Raw genomic sequence first — 19,715 nt, forward strand, 5'->3', positions numbered from 1 at the left:
TTAACCTTAGACTTGGTTGTCTAACGCTGGGGATTGCATTCATCAAGATAGAAACAAAAAGTACGGATTCTAGCTTACTCAGATCCAGATCGAATGGGGAAAGAAGTTGATACAAGTACTAAAATACCTCGTTGAAAAACCAATAATCAAGTGCTAATCAACATCCTCACCAAGAACTGTCTTTGCTTCATGTTGTCAACGAGCTGGCCAACATGATCCAATACTTTGGGCCAGCTTGTGATGCCTGCGGCCATAACCAATCCCGGAGTGCCAACCAGCAGAAAGAGAAGGCACAGTTTTCTTGGGATGATGTGGGTTCTGAATTTGTCATATTGATTGGAAAAGATATGGCAGAACAGTATATCCAGCTGGATTTCACAGATGCTTTTAATCACAGGTGTAACTATAGTTAAAGATGGGAATTATAGTTTTAACTTCTACAGTGACGCCTTCCTTCCAAACTGCATGTCCCGTCACACAGCAGCTTGCTGATGAGTCGGGTTTTCTTAAAACGTTAACTGAAACATTTAAACAATAGATCACCCTGATTAATCCTGAAAAGGGTTGAACACAACATGACCAGGATTAGCTAAATGACTGAATGCCCCCCCCCATAGTTGTCTTTGGGTTTACTTGCTGCATATATCCCAAAATATTTCCTAAATAAAAGTTTATGCAGGCGAGGTGCTCCTGAATCATCTAATCACACTCTATATCATAAAATTCTTTTCAGCAAAGCAAGCAAATCTTGCATGGGGACAGGGTTAATTAATATCTCTCAGGAGCGTAAAGTAAACAGAGTTACGGTTGCAGAGAAAGCATAAATGATACCTTCTGCTGTGACTCGTAAAAAGATCAGGATTTTGGAAAATCCCCCATTCTTTGCTGCATTTTCTCTCGGAATTAAATCACAAGCGGAACACGTGGACTTTTCATCACAAAATCAAAAACAGCAACCAAGTCAAATACATTCCATGAAAATTGTTGATGAATATGAACAAATTCCCAACCATGATGTTCTACTTCATTCCGGGCTCAATTACCTTCAAACATGATTCGGGATGAGTTGCGAGATAAAATTGAAATCGAGCGGCAAGATTTTACAGATCCAATTTTATCCCAGTTGCATTCGTGGGAAAGCAAAGATTTCCACCAGTGAAATCCGCTGACAAGGGTTGTCCCAAATTTTCTGCATGTAAACCCCATACTAAAGATAAGTTCGGAAGTCAAGGAAGGCTAAAGAAAAAAAAGTTTAATGCACAAAAGAAAGCTTCACGGAATATGGTGTTTTATATTTATTGAGCAACAACATTAAAAATATGAATAGGATTACATCATGCTTAACTTGCTATCTGTATATTATAATTTGAGAGAATGAAAGCATTAATGCCATTTAAGAATTTTACCATATCACTCATTGCTATTGTTCAAACAAGCGCGGAAGGTATGCTCGCATATTCATATATAGGTCAATCTGGACATGCAATTTGAATTAATAAATGGAGACTTGAATGATGGATATGCAAGCATGTGACTGATATGACTTTCTCTTCCATGAATCTAGGTACTTTTCTTATATTTTATTATTTTTTTCACATTTCCGAACTATTAGCATTCGTATGGAGTATTATACACAAAAAGATGCTTTTTCAGCTTTTTGTTAGCCGTCCGACTCTTTCACTATTAGGTTATCCGCTGCTAACTGGTTTTTCTAGACAACTTTATTTATTTCGGCACGGGGATGGCAAGTGGGTCAATAATCCTCGGTTTTAATAGGACGCTTACAAGTGTTGTTCCATCTACTATCTAAATATAATCAAGCTATTAGAACTACACGAAACCAAGAGAGCATCACTCACGTGCAAAATTATAAAAGATCTACTTTAGGATCAAAGAAAATACTGTACACATCAGATAATTTCACTTCTATGAACGTAAGACCACCTAATTACTTCCTACAAGTAAAAACAACTTTAGAAATATAGCAACTCAACTGCTTGAAACAACAACAAACGCATTCTTGCAAATGATCATAAACTTTGACTTTCTGATGCATTTCTAAGACAAACTAGCAAAAGACGTACCAACAAAATCCAACTCTCTGTTAAAGAATGCTCCGGTAAAATATAGCAATAAAGGTGCATTTATATATGTGTTAGCATCATTTTGTTGAGAAACATGGTGAGGGGGCATCATTGATAAAGCTTTGAGATGCATGTCGTATGGATTCTTTTCCCAACATTTGTGCAGACAACAAGCCGAAAACAGCTTAAGAAAGTTATAGATTTGGGGGTAGTTACTAGTTATTAAAGTAGTAACTAGTGCATCGGTTTGTTAGGATTCAAACCAGTAGGATTTCACTAACTCCCGTCCACAAAAATTGAGAGCCAAAGTTGAAAACTACAACACGTGGATGCAGATTTGATGGACTTCTTGAAATCAACAGGGGAGTATTACAAGTGAAAAAGGACTTGAAGAAATAGAAAGTTTGGAAATCTTCCGCAAAATCCAACAACTATTGTATTAATTTCCAGAAGCAATAGCGGAAATAAAGAGTGTTATTTTCCAAGTATACTTTTGAACATTCTTCCAATGTAAATCTAGTATCAGTTAATGACATGTTATTCATGCTTAGATGTTTCAAGATGTGATATTTGAAATTTAGTTTTAGGGGAATGACAATTTTTTTCCTAAACAATGCTTAACTGCTATACATATTGAAAACTACCAAATTAATTAAAACGGAAAGGATAAGACAATAACAAGTAGCGTTCTCTTGGATTCATGTCTTTCGGACAAATAAGCATATGGGAATAGATGCTTGGTTTAAAAATGTTATTAACACGAGCACAAATTGTCAGACAGCTCTTCTTCAAGAGAATGGAAAAAGAGATCTACGCATGCAACTTGTATACCTAGGGATAAGACTGTTCAGTTGAGTTTTTTAATCATAAATTGTCACCTAATGAAGAACTAATTCAACATGACACCTACATAAGTACATCAAGACATTTAAGTGAAAAGACCGGCTATGCATACAGATTTACATAACTGAAAGGATCCTATAGAACCCTGGTTGATCCTGTATCTCATATGAGGAGAGAACAATTGAATCTGATCACAAGAAAAGCACAATTGAATGGTGAAGAGCAACTGAAATATATATCAGCTGATCTCTGGAAGATATTTCATAACACGAATACGGTGACACAATAACAGGATCAGTTCAGACTACAGAATTGTCATCAAGTAGTCCGTCAGAACAGAAAATGATAGATGTATAGATCAAAAATGTATCACGAAGATGATCCACTTGAAAGGTTAAAGAGTCATAGGAACAAGTTTCGGGAACTGAATCTGCTTGAAGAGGTTAAAGAAGTTTAGGATCAAGTGACTGGAATGAACATACTTTCACTGGTCTCTAGGCGTCCTATGACCAGCGTATCTAACTAACAGTATAATAGAACAGTGTGAGATGTACATCTACATGGCTTATTATCACAAATATTAGCACAATGTTTAGTGATAACCAACTCTTAGTCTGAGACAAAAAAAATAACATATGAAGAAGTGTATAAATCACCCCCGCAGATTCGCTAGTCTCGGAATATAAAACAAGTATTAAATGAAAAACACTTGAGAAAACTCACCTTTTAGAGTTCTGGGTAAGCTAATCCAGAGTATTGACACATAAAAACAATCTAAAATTCAAACATTTGTCAGGCATTAATAAGAAATTACTAAGATATAGAGAAGCCAGAATTAATTAGAGGACTCTTGTCTTTGAAATGCTAAACCTTCTGGTATTTCTCCACATAGGCCTGCAAATTCAGAAATATGAAAAATAAGTACATTCAAAGCAAATTCCATAAAGTTACACGGAAAAGTATATTAAATTAAGATATATGTAAAAGTTTTCTGCTTTAGCTTTAGTTACACTGCAGCATGTAGCTTTGTGGAATTAGAAACTGTGTCATGCACAGACTTCTTTTCCTTGATCGTATATTTCAGGAACTAATTTACATGTTGCTGGGGAAATTTATAATCTCAGAGAGTATTAGTCAATCAATATTTTCCCAAAGGCAATTGCCTAATAAACATAACCTCCTCACCTAGATGCTTCATGACTGGAGAAGGAAACCAACACTAAATTACCATATGAGTATTGAATCTCGGAGGATGACAGTCAGATTCAGAATAAATTTTCTTCTTATCAAAGTAAAATTCTCAGAGGCATAGAACAGTAGAGCTTAAATGAGAGAAAGAATTATAGTATATGGTATTACAAAAATGAGAAAGCAAGGACGTGAAATTTAGCAATTTGTCTAAATTTACATCAAACAGCAGGCAACTTTCAGTATGCTGTTAAATACTAGATCAATGAGTGGGCGAAAGACAGAACTGAGACAAACCTGTACGAGTTTAGAGAGCTTTGAATGTGAAGATATCAAGTAACTGCTGATCTTTCCCTTCATAGGAATCTCTGATGAACCAAAGCTTTCAATAACCTTATTGACTGATTTCTTGACTATTACTTTATGCACATCTTTACTGATTTTGCCCTCCTTCCAGTAGGGTTTAATCAGTTTCTTGACATGCTCAACAAGGGCGAATTTGAAAGCGCGCATGGCCCTTAAACGGTGAATTCGTAAGCACTCATCATTGGTGGCTACCACTTCTATAAGATCATGACCTTGATCATTGTGCCTCTCCTCTGGAAATCCTTCTCTTTGTTCAGCTCTATGGACTGGACTGAGGCTTCTATGTCTGCAATATATAGTTTTTAATCATAACAAAACCAGAAAGAGTACAAGCCTGTGCAGTCATAATGCTGGCAAATTTTGTGGTTTGTTTTCTACAAATAAAATTCTGCAAGTTGGTCATCACTAAAACAGACAAATAAGTCTGACAGCACTGTATTAAGAAAAATGTCATGATATGATCACAGGGGTGCATAGTATTATTACCCTTTTCTCCAACTAAAACATTTCTATGAATTTATTAGCACTAGTTGGAGTTGGAATGTAAGCAAAAGTACTTCCAATACCAAATTGCTAAGCATTACAAACTAGAGCAACAAGAATTTCTTTGATACATGCATAATAATCATAGGATAATTGAAGCATCATTGATATATTAGCAGACATTCACAGCAAACCTGCCATAGTAGCAAAAACAGAAAATCCAGCTGCACATGCTCAAGAAAATCATCAATGATTCACATTGTTAGTCATTTAGTTAGCTCTTGGCCAATTAAGGCGTATTGAGAGGAAAGAAACCTGTATGGATGTGTTGAACCTATCTGTGGGACTCTAAAATGCCTCCTGAACCTCCAATTGCCCAGGCCTGGTGACATTTCAGCGTACCCAAAGTGGTGGCTGCCACGTCTGTCCATTTTCCACCAAACGTAGATACAAAAGACAAATCTGCTGAGAAAATGGAACATCTGTATATGAGTGCAAGATCAATTAAACCCTTTTATTTAGGGAACTGCTTTAAAATATCATAGTTCACATAGTTCATGATATTGACACTTTTAAACTAATAAAACGATATTGCCATATCTTAGAAAAAGTTGAAACCTCAGAAGCAACTAGTCCTTGCAATAATATAGTTTATTTAGCCAATAATTAAACACAGGTATCAGCAGCTTTAGCTTTTCCCGAGATGAATCAGATTCTGTCAATGATAGAATTGTAGCAGATACGATATGATACAGGCTGAGAAAGGAAATAGCAGACAGTTAGGACAAAGTATGCTATAGGGTTTAAATAAACATATAACATCTTAAGAAAGAGTAATTTTCTTAATGAATATCAGATTTATCAGTCACAACAACATCTGCATGTTTATTTTCTTAGAAACATAATTTGAATATTTTTTCCAGGAGTGATTTTATACTTTAATGGCCATATAAATCTGACCAGATACATGTGCACGTCATCAGATGAAGTATGAGCTGAAAGGAATGGAAATGCTCACTATCCAAGGGCAAAATAAACCTTCTTTGATTGTCACATTATTTAATAGTAATATCAGGCATCAATGACTATCACTTGTTCTAACATCATCGAATTCAACCTTCAAGTCATGAGCTGAAATTTTTACCACCCAAACTAAAATACATACATGAATAATAATAGGATAGTCTACAAGTCCAATCAGGCAAGATGTGTGTTAGCTTGTGATAGTATGTCACAAAAAGCATAATGGTATGTATATGCTAGCTGCGAATTTTGCAAAAACAATGTGGTACTAGTTCTTTAAGCTGGTCAGTATGGAACAAGTTTTCCAAGCCTGATATATAGTTATATTCACCATGTTCTGATGTCAAAATTAAGTTTGTTGAACATGTTGGAATTTATGTTATAATGTAAGTTTTGAGAGAAAAATACTCACTCTCTTAATTCAAAAACAGAAATACAGGAAGTATTTACAGTGAGTAGCCTCACTGATATCTCACCTAATCAATCAGATTACTCAAAAGTGCATAAAGATAGAAACAACTAACAGATTATTTAGATCCTACTCTAAAACCAGATAGAAACAAACTCCTAACCACTTGATAGTCCTTATCCTAAATCTTCTTACACCCCCACACCACCCCCACCCCCACCCCCCAAACTTGGTGCTTAGATATCTATCACGCCCAACCTGTTTATGAGAAACTGAAAGCTTCATTTGAACAATCCTTCTGTAAGAATGTCAGTTGTTTGTTGTATTGATGGAATAAGCGGCATACAAATAACACTTTTCTCCAATTTTTCTTTTGTGAAGTGTTTGTCAATCTGAATGTGCTTAGTTTTGTCTTGCACTCAATTATGGGCAATGTTGGTTGCAGCTTTGTTGTCACAATATAACTTCATAGGCATTTCTATTATTCTTACTAAAAGTGTTCAAGAATCTTCTTAACCACATCTCATATACTCCATAGCCATAGCCGATACACTACTTTATGCTACAACACTTTGTTTCTTGCTCCTCCAGGTGACTAAATTTTCCCATTCATGATAGAAAGAGAATTGATCCATATTGAAACCTTTTCAACAGATGATAAGAAGGCAGTTGAGGAAGAAGAAGGAAAGGGTTATTTAAAATCCAATTTATTCATTGTATGTGATTTTGAGTTGAGTCTTCTCCCTTTAAACTCAATCTTCCAATGGTTTTGTGAGCCGTTAGATTGGGAACTCATATATGAACTCAGATCAGATCTTCTATCTATAATTGAGCCTGCTCAATCCCTGTCTGTGCATGCTTCAATAGTCTTCTGTTCGCTCTTCCTTGAAAAATAGTCATTTTTGAGGAGTGCTTTTCAAGTATCTTCGGATTTGGTATACCACCTTAAGATGTTCTTCATACGGTGAGTGCATAATGTGACTTACCATACTAATTGCAAATGTAATGTCTGGCACATGTGCAACACATTGATAAATTTCCTGACCAACTTCTAGTACCTCGTTGTGTTCACTGGATTTCCATCCTTGCATTCTCTTAGCTTGTGATTTGGATCTAATGGAGTATCAACCGGTTTACACCAACTCATTCCTGTTTCTTAAGGAAATCAAGGATATATTTCTCAGTGAGATAGCAATCCCAAACTTTCCTTCAAACAATCCTCTATATTATTGTTCCCGCTAAGAATAATATCATCGACATATACTATTAATATTGTTAACTTCACCATCACTGGTATGCTTCATAAACCATAGTATGATCACTTTGAGCTTGGACATAGCTTTGATTCTTTATGGATCAAATGAGTTGTTGAAACCATGCTCTTGGAGATTGCTTAAGCCCGTATGCTGGCTTTTTCGGTTTACACACCTTAGACCCAAAGTGTCATCAAATCCAGGTGGGGGATTCATATAAACTTCCTCCTCTAGATCTCCATTTAGAAATGCATTCTTCACATCTAATTGTGGAAGTGGCCAATCAAGATTAGGTGCAATCGAAATTAGTACTCTAACAGTATTCAACTTAGCTAGTGGAGCAAAGGTCTCGAGCTAATCAATAACATAGGTTTGTGTAAAACCTTTAGCCACTGGTCGTGCTTTATATCTTTCGAGAGATCCATTTAGTTATACTTGATGGTGAACTCCCATTTGCAACCAACCGTGGTTTTTCCCTTCTGCAAACTCATCACATCCCACGTATAATTTTTCTCAAGTGCTTTCATCTCTTCAAAAATAGCCCTCCTCCACTCAGGAATCTCTACAGCTTCCTGAACATTCTTTGGGATTTCCACACAAGAGAGCTCTGAAGTAAATACAAAAGAAGGAAGGAGAAAGAGTTTCGACGGACACAAAGTTAGAGATAGGGTGTTTGGTGCCACAAAGAACACCCTTACGAATAGCAATAGGAATATCAATATCAACAAAAGATTCAGGATCAGAATATGAAATAGACCAAACAGATTGAGAGGCTCAGCTTGATTATTACCGGGATACTTGGATAAGTTTAGTTCTTCCATCACCTTGAGGATTGGGATTATTTTTCTTTAAGATTCTGTCTCCTCCTTGAGTAGACCATGAGTTCACGACTCTTAGTACTCATTTCATTCCTATCATCTATGCTATTATAAATGGCGATGGAGATGAACCAAGCAAATTTTCAAGATTTTTTGCCCTACACTTTCAGGTTTTTTACAAGACAAATTATATCTAGGACATCAACTTCAACATTTAGGAGAACCATCTCATTTTCTATTTATTGATTCACACCAAATGATTTGGTTCTTCCTATTTCAAAAACATCAAGTTCAAATTTTCTAAATAATTCACTAGACCTCGCCCCCTAAAGATGAGTTGTAAATATTTTTCTTGAAATAGGATCAAAACACTTATATCCTTTTTTAGTAGGTGCATGTCCTACAAAGACACATTTTCTAGCCCTTGGCTCAAGTTTTCCCTGATCTTGTTCATGAAGATGGACAAATGCAAAGCACCCAAGTATTTTATCAAGCAGTGTGGATGGTAGCCTACAAGGATTACAACTTGTGAGCACGTGTAGAGGTGTTTTGAAATATAAGGCATCCTATTAATGAGATAGGTACTCGTAAGGATGCCTTTACCCCAAAGATATTTGGGAATTGTTTTTGTGAAACATAAAGCCCTAGACACTTCCAACCGATATATATTCTTTTGTTCAACTATTCCATTTTGCTGAGAAGTGTCACTACAAGAACTTTGGTGAATGATGCCTTTACTAAGAAAAAAATTCCCATTTTGTTGAAATACTCTTTTCCATTATCGCTGCAAAAAACTTGAATTTTTGGTTGAAATTGTATCATCACCATGGTGTAAAAACTTTTGAAAACTTCTTCCACTTTAGATATTCCTTTTAGTAAATAAACCCAACTTACCCATGTGTGGTCATCTTTGAAGGTGACAAACCTGATGAGGGTAATTACCCCCTCCAGCTTCAAAGGACAAAACTGCCCTCCAATTTTAAAGAAAACAATAAAAATACCCAAGATTCGCGTGTGAAGACGCGAGTCGGGCTATCTGATCCGACCCGCCTGACCTGCTCCAAAAGGTGGACCTGATTGAATAGCCGCAGGATCATCACACCCTCCCTGATGTCCAAAGGACGACACGTGGCGCCTTCTCATACGATTCCGTACACTATAAATACCGGTAAATATGTTATGGCAAGTGCATTCATTATATTTTCAGATTCACCAGCTCTCCTTAGATCGAATTCGACCCCACTATACCTAACTTAAGCATCGGAGGGCCATAGCTGGGGGCCACCCAGCAAGCCTATCATGTGTTTCGTTCTCAGGATCCGTTAACAGGAAGCTCGATGTGGGTTTAGCGACCCGACCACAGGGTACCAAGGTCCAACGACCCCGATTGTGCGACCTACATCAAAACCATTTTTGTCTAGAAGGAGTTGCGATTTTGGAAGGCCCCATACATCACTATGTATTTAAGAAAAAGGTTTTGAAGCTTTGTATGGTTGTAATGAAAATGAGGCACGATGATGATTAGCTAGCCGACAAAATTCACACATAAAAGAAGATGGATTTTTATTTCTAAACAAACTAGGAAACAAATGTTTTAAATATTGATAATTTGGATGGCGTAATCTATAATGCCATAACATTATTTCACCAGTACTTGCAAAAGAAATAGATTCGAAACAAGTGCTTTGTATGGGTTTTCTCGATTTGAATCCATCTTCAAATATGTAAGTCCACCGATCTCTATAGCACCACCAATCTTCCTCCCTGAGGTTATCTCCTAAAACTCACAATAAGCTGAAAGTCATGAGTTATTTTACTTATTAACAATAAACTGGGATGTATTTGGAACATGAAGGACATTATGAGGCATGAGAGATGGAGAAATGGTGACTCATCCTATTCCAGCTAGAGCAGAAAGGGATCCACTTGCAATTTTGATCTTTTTGTTTCCTGCACATGGTTTGTAAGAAGATAAGAGTTTTGAGTGGCTCCAAAGTCAATGATCTATGGACACGAAAAATTTGATTCTAAACTAGAGAGAGCAGCAATGAGAAAATTACCTTTTTGAGCTAAAGAACAAGACAGACTAGAAAATTGTAGAGACTGAAAGAGTGCGTACAGGTGGTCTAATTGTTCCCTTGTGAAAGGAAAGTTTTCTGAATTGATTTGTTGCCCTTAAGAGTCCTTACTCATGGTGTGAAATGCTCTTGCAATCAGCTCCTTTCTTCTTCGGCTTCCCAAGGATTGTCCAACATGTTTCTTTTGTATACCTTGTTTTCTGCAGTGTTCACACCATGGTTTTTTCTTCTTGTCTTAATTTGAATCAAACCCTCTAGCAACCAAAGTCAAGCTTTCTATTTCTAGGTTGGACTTACTAACATCACTTTTCCTCTAGCCGCCTCCTACCTTATTTTTGAAAAACTTCTTCGATAGACGTAGAGGTTCTCTGACAAGAATGGGCCTCTCGATCATTTTCCTCTCTTCTTATGCCTCACGCTATCATTCGGGCAGTCTTTACAAGGTCTTATGCCGTGCGAGCTTTACAAAAAAACCTTTCCGACTGAGATTAGTTCAGGGTATGACTGCGGTATGGTTTAGGTATAGCAGGGGTTGCAGGTATGGGGTCAGGTCTCATTTCTTTGAACCTGAGGGAGGAGTGGTATTTGAGTTAAAGGGCTTTGCTTTGAGAGAGTGGATGTCTTAGTGCGTCTTCCACTTCTCAATCATGGTAACTGTAATGTCACTATCTCATTGTAGTATACCGTGACTTCCCAATCTCCTTGCCTTGATTGCCAAAACTTCGATTTTAATTTGAATATTTGTCACAATTTCTAATATATCTGAGTATAAATCACATACGGAATCCCACACATCTTTGGCAGTCGGTAAAAAGAGCTGTGGTTTCGCAATAAGTGGCTCCATTGAGTTGATAAGCCAAGCAATTATGAGTGAGTTTTCTGCTTGTTACTGGTTTCCTCACTTCTCCAGTTAAATGGCCAAGTTTGCCTCTACCACCAATCGCTAATTTTACAGACCGAGCCACTCCAAGTAATTTATGCCATTCAACTTGCAAACAGTAAGCAATGTAGAGAGATCAGACTACTGTGTACTTCTGTGGTGTGTGAGTGAATATTCTCTTCAATTTCTCTTGATGAAGATGAAGTGTTTCTTACCCTAGTCATGGCAGCTTTTGTCATTAAAGCTTAATGATAAAGAACGTGGTTGTTCTGATACCATGTAATTTTTTAGAGAAAAATACTCTCACTCTCTTAATCCAAAAACATAAATACATGGAGTATTTATAACCTCACTAAGATCTCACCTAATCTATCAGATTACTCAAAGAGCATAAAGATAGACACAACTAACAGATTATTTAGTTCCTAATCCAAAACCAGATAGAAACAAACTCCTAGCCACATGATAGTCCTTATCCTAAATCTTGTGACATATATCTCGTATGTCTTTAAGAGAGGTAGCTTGATATATTTGTACCAATCTCTTAAACCTATTCTATAGAGATCGAGGTTGCGTCCTTCAATAATAGCAAGATCTTGTTTTCATTTCTACATGGTATCAGAGTGGGTTTCGAAAAGAGAGAGAGAGGAAATATATATACATAGATATATATTTGTTTACTTAAAAGAACAACAAAAGAAAAGAGAGATCAGAAACCCCTAGCCCGCCTGCCCACCACCGCGCTCCTCATACCACTGCCCTCGGCACTTTGCTCGTAGGCGACATCTGTTCCCCCCTTTCTGCTACGCATCCCCCATACAGTTGTTCGCCACCTTCCACGATCTCAACAGCAGCATCAACCGTCCGATGTCCTCCGACCGCTGCTGATTCAGCCAGCTACTCATGGGCTAAGTTGTTTCTGCACATGGTTACTCTTGTTGCTATGGTTTATCTTCCTACTATGTTGCTCTTTTTTCTGGTGGGGGAGACATGGTGTACATGGACTAATTTGGTAGCCTAGGTTACTTTGATTCCCTAGTATCTGTTGCGGGACCTCACTCCTTGGTTTGTGCTTGGTCCATCTGTTAATCTTCTCTTTACTCATGTCGTCTTTTGACAATAATTGTGCTCTTGGTCCTACCATTTGTCATGAAGCTACACAAAAACTTGATTTGGTTACATTACAAGGACTATGAAAATATTCTATAAAAGTTTACAGCTATTTCTACTATTCCTACTATCATTTATCCGCCATCTCCGAGTGCTTTTATAGCCTCTCATGATAAGTCTTGGGTGATGGATTCTGGTTGCACAACTCATATCACTGGTAATAAATCTCTTCTCGCGTCCGTGACATGCTGTGACTCTTTATCACATGTTCGCCTTGCTTGCTAATGATTCATACTCTCCGGTCTTTAGGTTTGGTACCATACGACCTACTATGCATCTAACCATGGATAATGTTCTTTATGCTCCTAACTTTTCTTACAGTCTATTATCCATTTGTCACCTTACCAAATCTGTTATGTCACCTTCTTTCCTTCGTATTCCATCTTTCAGGATCTGCAAACTAGGAGGATAATTGGTGGTGGGCATGAACATGGTGGTCTCTGTTACTTGGACATATGTGTTATGTTGGCTGCTGATTGATGCCTTGTTTGCCTCAATATCCCCCTATCTTTCACGATGTAAAAATGGGAGGATGATTGGTAATGGGCATGAACATGTTGGTCTCTATTACTTAGACCTATGTGCCAACAGTTGTTGATTCTCCCTTGTTTGCCTCAGTAACCCTCTTCAGTGGCATGGTAGGCATGGCCGTCCCTTTTTATCCAAACAGGTGCTACCAATGGACTCTTCTATTTATAGTTTCGAATGTGAATCTTAGGCAAACACCGCCGTACTTCTATTCCATTAAGAGTCAAAAAACGTAGCACTTCGCCTTTTGAACTCATTCATACGGATATTTGAGGTCGTGCGATGTGTCTTCTATTGCTGGTTTTCAATATTTCATTATTCTTGTTGATGACAATTCCAGAATGACATGGGTTTATTTGCTCAAAAGTATATCTGAAGTTTGTATTATCACCTAACTTCTATTTAAAAAAAAATCAAACTCAATTTTCTACTAATATTCATATTTTCCGAACCGATAATGCCCTCAAATTTAGTCAAAAAGAGGTCTGTGACTTGTGTAAGTCCCATGGCATTTTAGACCAAACATTCTGTCCGCATACTTCCTAGCAAACTGGTGTAGCAAAACGCAAACATCATCATCTATTGATGTTGCTCGCACTATTATGGTACAAATGAATGTTCCTGAATCCCATTGAGGAGATGTTGTGCTAAAAGCTTGTTTTCTCATGAATTGCATGCCTTGTACTATTGATAATAAGACATTCCTTACAGTTGTCTTTCTCTCTACCTCCTTGTATTTTAGGTTGTATTTGTTTCGTTCGCATTGTCTCTCCAAGTGTGGATAAGCTCTCCCCTCGGTAAGCCAAGTGTCTCTTTCCAACGTATTCTCGCACACAAAAGGGTTACCGATGCTATGACCATGTCTGCGGCGTGTCCTTTACTTTGGCGAATGTCACATTTTTTTAGTCCACTCCATACAATTCCTGGGCCAACCCTACTAAAGTAGGGTGTGGCTCTACTTATTTACCTATTCCAGTCCAGGGATTCTACCACAGCCTAACTCTCGGCCACTCCAAGTCTATTCCCACCATCATCGCACTCTATCCACCACGTGAGATGTTGTTGCCTCTCCACCTCACTTGTAGCACCTAACACATCCAAAACTAACCTTTTGATAGCCTTTTGGAAAGGTAAATGGTCCTATGTTTCTCATGATATTGCTAATTGTTTTTCTTTTGACAATCTTAGCCCTAGGTTTCACAGTTTTGTTGTTTCATTTTCCTCGATATCTACTCTCAAAGTCTTATCATGACACACTTCAGAATCCCAATTGGAAAATGGCTATCGATGAACACATATCTACCCTAGTCTCATGAGGAACTTGAGAACTTACTTATATTTTTCCTAATGTTGATGTTGTCGCCTCTTAGTGGGTCCTCACCCTTAAGTATCGGGACGGCACTATTGATTGTTACAAGGCTGGATTGGTTGCCCAAGGACTCACCCAGACCTACGGTATTGATTACTTTGAGACTTTTTTCCCCAGTTGCCTGTCTCAACTCCATCCGATTCTTGTTTTCTCTAGATATCAACCTTGACTGGTTGACTGGCCTTTGTATTAGATGGATGTGAAAAATGCATTTCTATATGGGGATCTAAGTGAAACTATCTATATGGAGCACCATATTGGTATGTTGCTAAGAGGGAGAGTCAAATGGTATGCAGAGTGAAGAAAGCGATTTACAACTTTAAACAAAGTCTTAGAGCGAAGTTTAACCGTGTGTTATTGGTGACTTTGGTTTTTTTTAGTGCCAAACAATAGGCTTTGTACAAAGCAAGCAGTATGGTTATGCATTAGCCCAGCAGTGTATGTCGATATCATTTTAATTATATTGGAGGCATAGAAGACAGCACACAAGAACACTTTATCCCGAAGGATTTTGTATGACCAAGATATTTCTTGGGCAGTGAAATTGCTCATGACAAGCTTGGATATCTCTGTCCCAAAGAAAGTGTGCTAGTGATCTCCTTCAGGAAGTTGATTTTCTTGGTACTATGCATGTGGACACACCCATGGATTTCAATTGTGATTTATGAAAGGATGACAATGACTATCTGGAAGATAAAACCAAATATAGACGACTTGTAGGGAAGTTGATCTATTTGACTATAACTAAACTTGACATCTCTTTTATTGTTAGTCTAGTTAGTCTTTTTATGGATAAGCCACAACTTATTCATTAGGAAGTTGCTCTTAGGACTTTGAAGTACACACACACCAACCCCCTACCCACCCCCACCCACCCTAGAAAAAGAATAAAAGAGAAAAAGAAAGCAACAAGAAGAAAAGCAAGCTACTTAGTTCACTTTATTGGAATTTCAACTAAGTTTAACCGTATTGCATACATCATATTGCCACAATCTCAAAACAGATTACAGTGATTAAAGGTAAGTTCATCAATTAAAATACCAACTAAATCATCTTCCTCTTTTTGCAATGCTATTAAATGCGTTGATAGAATTACACCACAGTTTGACCACCATCTTCTGTAATCAGTGTGAAGAAAGTCTCCCTAGTCCATTGGCCAGTCATTATTATTAAACAATTACTATTACTTGTACAGAGTTCTATCAGTTCTCTTTTCAATTTTCTAAGAGGACTAGTCATTTAGGATATTAATCATGCTGGGCATAAATAGTTAATAAAAAGAATGACACAACATTTATATTGTTTACTAAGGCTCAATCCCCTATAATTTAAATTTGGTTGGCAAAATGTTTGTAACTTAAATACCTTTTTCTTATTTAAAACTAAATGGAAAATAGAAAATATTTTCCCTCAAACTACAACCCACTCGAACAAGCAAGCCAACGACGCACAATTTTTTTCAACCTTATATTTCTAGAAATTTTTTGTTTATTTTTCTTCTTTATAAAACTACAAATAAATTATAGTAATTTTAATTTATATTTTTTAAAACCAATTAGTTTACATCATGAATTCCTTCAACAAGCAACATCACCTTTTGTTAATTTTCCTTCTTTTTTTTGTTCTTGTAACTACAAATGTGTACATGAACATCAACAACTAGTGCTAAGTAACACCATCAATTGAAGAATTTTGCTTTCTGGTCAATGTGTTGAACCGTAACGCACCCCCAGTTACAAATTAAATATATCAGACATATCCAACCCACATTGATGCTCAAACTCAAATACCCTCCTACTTAGTATAGCAAAAATTGAAATTCAACTATTACAGCAATAATACTATAGAAAATCATTGAATCCCATGGAATGAAATGAATGCAGACAAATCAACCCACCAGCATTCGTCCATATATCACAACTGACTCAACTTACATAATAAAAACAAAATATACCATAAAGAATAAAAGAATTTAAAAAAAAAAAAAGAAAACCAAGAATCCGGAAGAAACCAAATTGAGAAAATAAATTATTACCACCATCAGAAAATTCATAAAAATTTAAAAAACAAAATACTTGAACCACCAAGAAAACAGAGAAATTGAAGAAAAACCCAGTAGAGGCAAACAAAAAAAAAGAACAATACAACGAACATACAGTACAAGATACCTTGAAAACCTTCAAGCACCCAGAAAAATGAAGAAAAACTCAACAGAGGCAACACCATCACACACACACACACACATACAAAAACAGAGTAAGAGAAATATACGGAACATACAGTACAAGATACCTAGAAAAGAAGAGTAGAGAGAGCGAGAAAAATCACAGGGATCAAACTGAAGCCGGCATGCAGAAGGAGCCCGGGTTCCAATTCGCTTCTCTGTGTGCGAATTTGTGTGTGTGTGTGTTTATATGTATAGAATATACATACACATACAGACAGAGACAGGCGGAGATTGAGTGAGGAAACGATGAAGAGTGGGTGTGTGTTAAATGTGACAGCTGAGAATTCTTTGTCCTCTTTTTAAGTCCTTTTGAGAGAATCAGCGACTTCTAAATCGCTTTATGCTTATAAAAATCGCGCTCCTCATGTGGCCATTGGACTTCTTATTAACAAATTACAAATCAATAAAGAACTTAACTATAAAGTATTTTTATGGTGCTATGGAAACTCCAATTTAATATTTAATTTAAATTATTTTTCGGATAGCAAAATCATTTATACGACATCTATTTTTATTTAAACTGCTTATACATAAATATAAATGAAAAAATACAAGCAACCATCTGTGACATTGTAAATTAGCATATTACCCCTCTATAAAAATAGAATAGCAATTTACCTCCCTATGTTTTAAAAATGCAACAAGTCACACTCTATGTTTTTCAAAACGAAGCAATTTACCTACATGTCTAATGAGGTAAATTACTTAATTTTAAAAAATACAAGAAGGTAAATTGCTATTATTTTTTCATAGGGGAGTAATTTGTTCATTTGCGATTTTACAGGGAAATAGATCGTATTAAACACAAACATAAATTAATGGATTTTTTTTTTTTTGATAAAAGAGTGCGAGAAAGATAGATACATATATATATATGTGTGTGTGTGTGTATTTTAATATTTTTTAAATATGTTTCGAATATTTTGTTTTGGTATTAGTGTAAGATAAATAAAAATAAATTGAAACACACCGATATTTGTGTTTTGAAAAATATAGACAAATATTTAGGATATTTTTTGTTGTGTTCCAGACCATGATTAAATTAAAACAAACAAAATCATATTCTTTAAATCATCAAATAAATTAAAAAATATCAAAAAAGAAAATAAATGATAAATTTTTATTTTTCCATAAGTAAAAGGATGATTTTTTTTTCTAGATTGTGATAATTTTTCACAAAATATAAAAATAAATAAAGATTATATATATAGCATAAATTTTATGAGAGCCATAAGATCTTATCACATTACCTTCTAAAATTAATATGCAATAGGATAATGGTGAATTCAATTCGTTACACAAAAATAAAAAATAATTATTATGAGAATAAAATTACCATAAAAGTATTTAAAAAGATTAGAAAGGTAGAAATTAATTACAAGCAACAAAAAGGATTACCATAACATAGAGTATTTAGAAAATTATCAAGGTACAATGGGCAAGCAAATTAATATTTTTTTCTATAAAATCAAAATTTGAGAAATGTTTAAATAAGATTCATTTGATATGAGATAGAGTTTTAAATTTTAGGATATGGATTTGAAATCTATGATTTATAATTTCTGAAATAAATATTTCTATTTATATTTACAAAATATAAGAATTTCCTAGGTATTTATTATGACGGTAACAAGATAGATTTTCACCCTTATTTAAGTAATTCTTTTAATTATTTATGGGCATCAATTTATTTAAAGAGATCTGAGTCTTATTGGGCCTATGCCTTGCTGGTGGCCCATGACTGGCCCAACTCAATTGCAGCCTATTGAGGAAATTTTCCATAAATCCGAAACATGAACATACAGTTTCTTATCAGACAGATATAAATGGAAGACACATTATTATAGAGTTAGATAAAACAATAGCAATTTCGGGAGGATGGCCAGCCTAGTTGGAAGTGGATGCCAACCTAAATAGGTGTCCACTTCCTGATGTTGAGCGCTCTATATTCCAGGAGAGCATATCCTACCCGACGTATAATTGGATCAATCCACTTTTATAATAGAAAAGTATAAACTGCACAAGCATTTGTTTTTATTGTAAAAAACTATTATTGTCACGCCCCAAAAGTAGGATCCCTACCTTTGGTCCTATTCTTGGGACGCGATCTAACTGAAATCTTAAAAATTATCTATTCATCGTAATTGAAACCTGATAACCAGAACGACTATGAGTCCTAACAATTCAGCCTCTTTCTTAGTCACCTTGGTCTCTTTCTTAGGTTAGCGAAATCCTAATTTGGTCAGTTTATCACTTGCATTCAGAGGAAGAAATTTAAATTACGTAAGCAATAGTTTAGTGAGGCCATGAGTGGATGCACATGGAAAAAAACAATAAATAATAGAAAACTCAATCAAAATACTTAAAATATATTACATTGACTGGCAACAACAACAATCGAGCCTGTGAAAACCATATCATGCAAGGACCGAATATTATGATCACCACCTTGTGACTCATGAAAAACCGTTTACTACCTTATCCTTCATGCATAAAGCGACCCTACAACTGCATAGAACTGGCAATGCCTAGGTACATGGTGGCGCCAAGCACATACAGACAACCTCCAGTCCTCCCATAAAAGGACACCAAAGTGAGAACTAAATGATGAAGCCTCAACTGGCAGCCCAATGCTACCCCACCGTCCAGCCCCAGGCCCATTGATTGCTTACCAAGAACCACATGATCAAATTCACAAAGCCAGTCGAACAATTATATAGAAAATAGACCATTTAAAGACCACATGCATATTCAATATTATGACGAACTAAACAATATCAAAATAAATGGGACCTTTTGATACTCATATGGACTCTAGAGGTGGTTCCCAACGAAGTTCATAAGGAATACAAAAATACCATATGACAATAATAATAATCATGTTTTAACACTTAGCTCCACAGAGTTCTGAAGGCCCATACATATCCAACAAAAGTTACTAAAATAGTCATATTATTCATCCTCATATACATTACTTTGACACCCCCTCTACTTTT

At 36.0% G+C, this 19,715-nt stretch overlaps 1 protein-coding gene across 6 annotated transcripts; it reads right to left on the bottom strand.

Annotated features, from left to right (window-relative positions):
• Window positions 328-17,031, bottom strand: LOC105178098 (zinc finger CCCH domain-containing protein 55-like). 6 transcript variants are annotated; one of them, XM_020699116.1, is made up of 7 exons: window positions 16,821-17,031; window positions 5,280-5,426; window positions 4,413-4,767; window positions 3,798-3,821; window positions 1,044-3,701; window positions 832-928; window positions 328-518 (listed from the first exon to the last, which is right to left on the bottom strand). In XM_020699116.1, the coding sequence occupies exons 2-5, from the start codon at window positions 5,393-5,395 to the stop codon at window positions 3,654-3,656; spliced, it is 543 nt and encodes a 180-aa protein (XP_020554775.1). In that variant the 5' UTR covers window positions 5,396-5,426; window positions 16,821-17,031; the 3' UTR covers window positions 328-518; window positions 832-928; window positions 1,044-3,653. The 6 variants fall into 6 exon arrangements, with proteins under 6 accessions (XP_020554775.1, XP_020554774.1, XP_020554773.1 ...); XM_020699115.1 differs by having other exon boundaries at window positions 5,280-5,429; XM_020699114.1 differs by having other exon boundaries at window positions 16,785-17,030.

The sequence above is a fragment of the Sesamum indicum genome, linkage group LG15 (assembly GCF_000512975.1).
Source record: "Sesamum indicum cultivar Zhongzhi No. 13 linkage group LG15, S_indicum_v1.0, whole genome shotgun sequence".
Taxonomy (NCBI): domain Eukaryota; kingdom Viridiplantae; phylum Streptophyta; class Magnoliopsida; order Lamiales; family Pedaliaceae; genus Sesamum; species Sesamum indicum.

Excerpts from the sequence above, each read along its gene's own strand:
- LOC105178098 (XM_020699116.1), bottom strand. The coding sequence starts at position 5,395 with ATGGACAGACGTGGCAGCCACCACTTTGGGTACGCTGAAATGTCACCA. Across the intron at positions 4,768-5,279 it reads GGTTCAACACATCCATACAG|ACATAGAAGCCTCAGTCCAG; the intron begins GTTTCTTTCCTC and ends TATATATTGCAG. Across the intron at positions 3,702-3,797 it reads ATGTGGAGAAATACCAGAAG|ATTGTTTTTATGTGTCAATA; the intron begins GTTTAGCATTTC and ends TTTGAATTTTAG.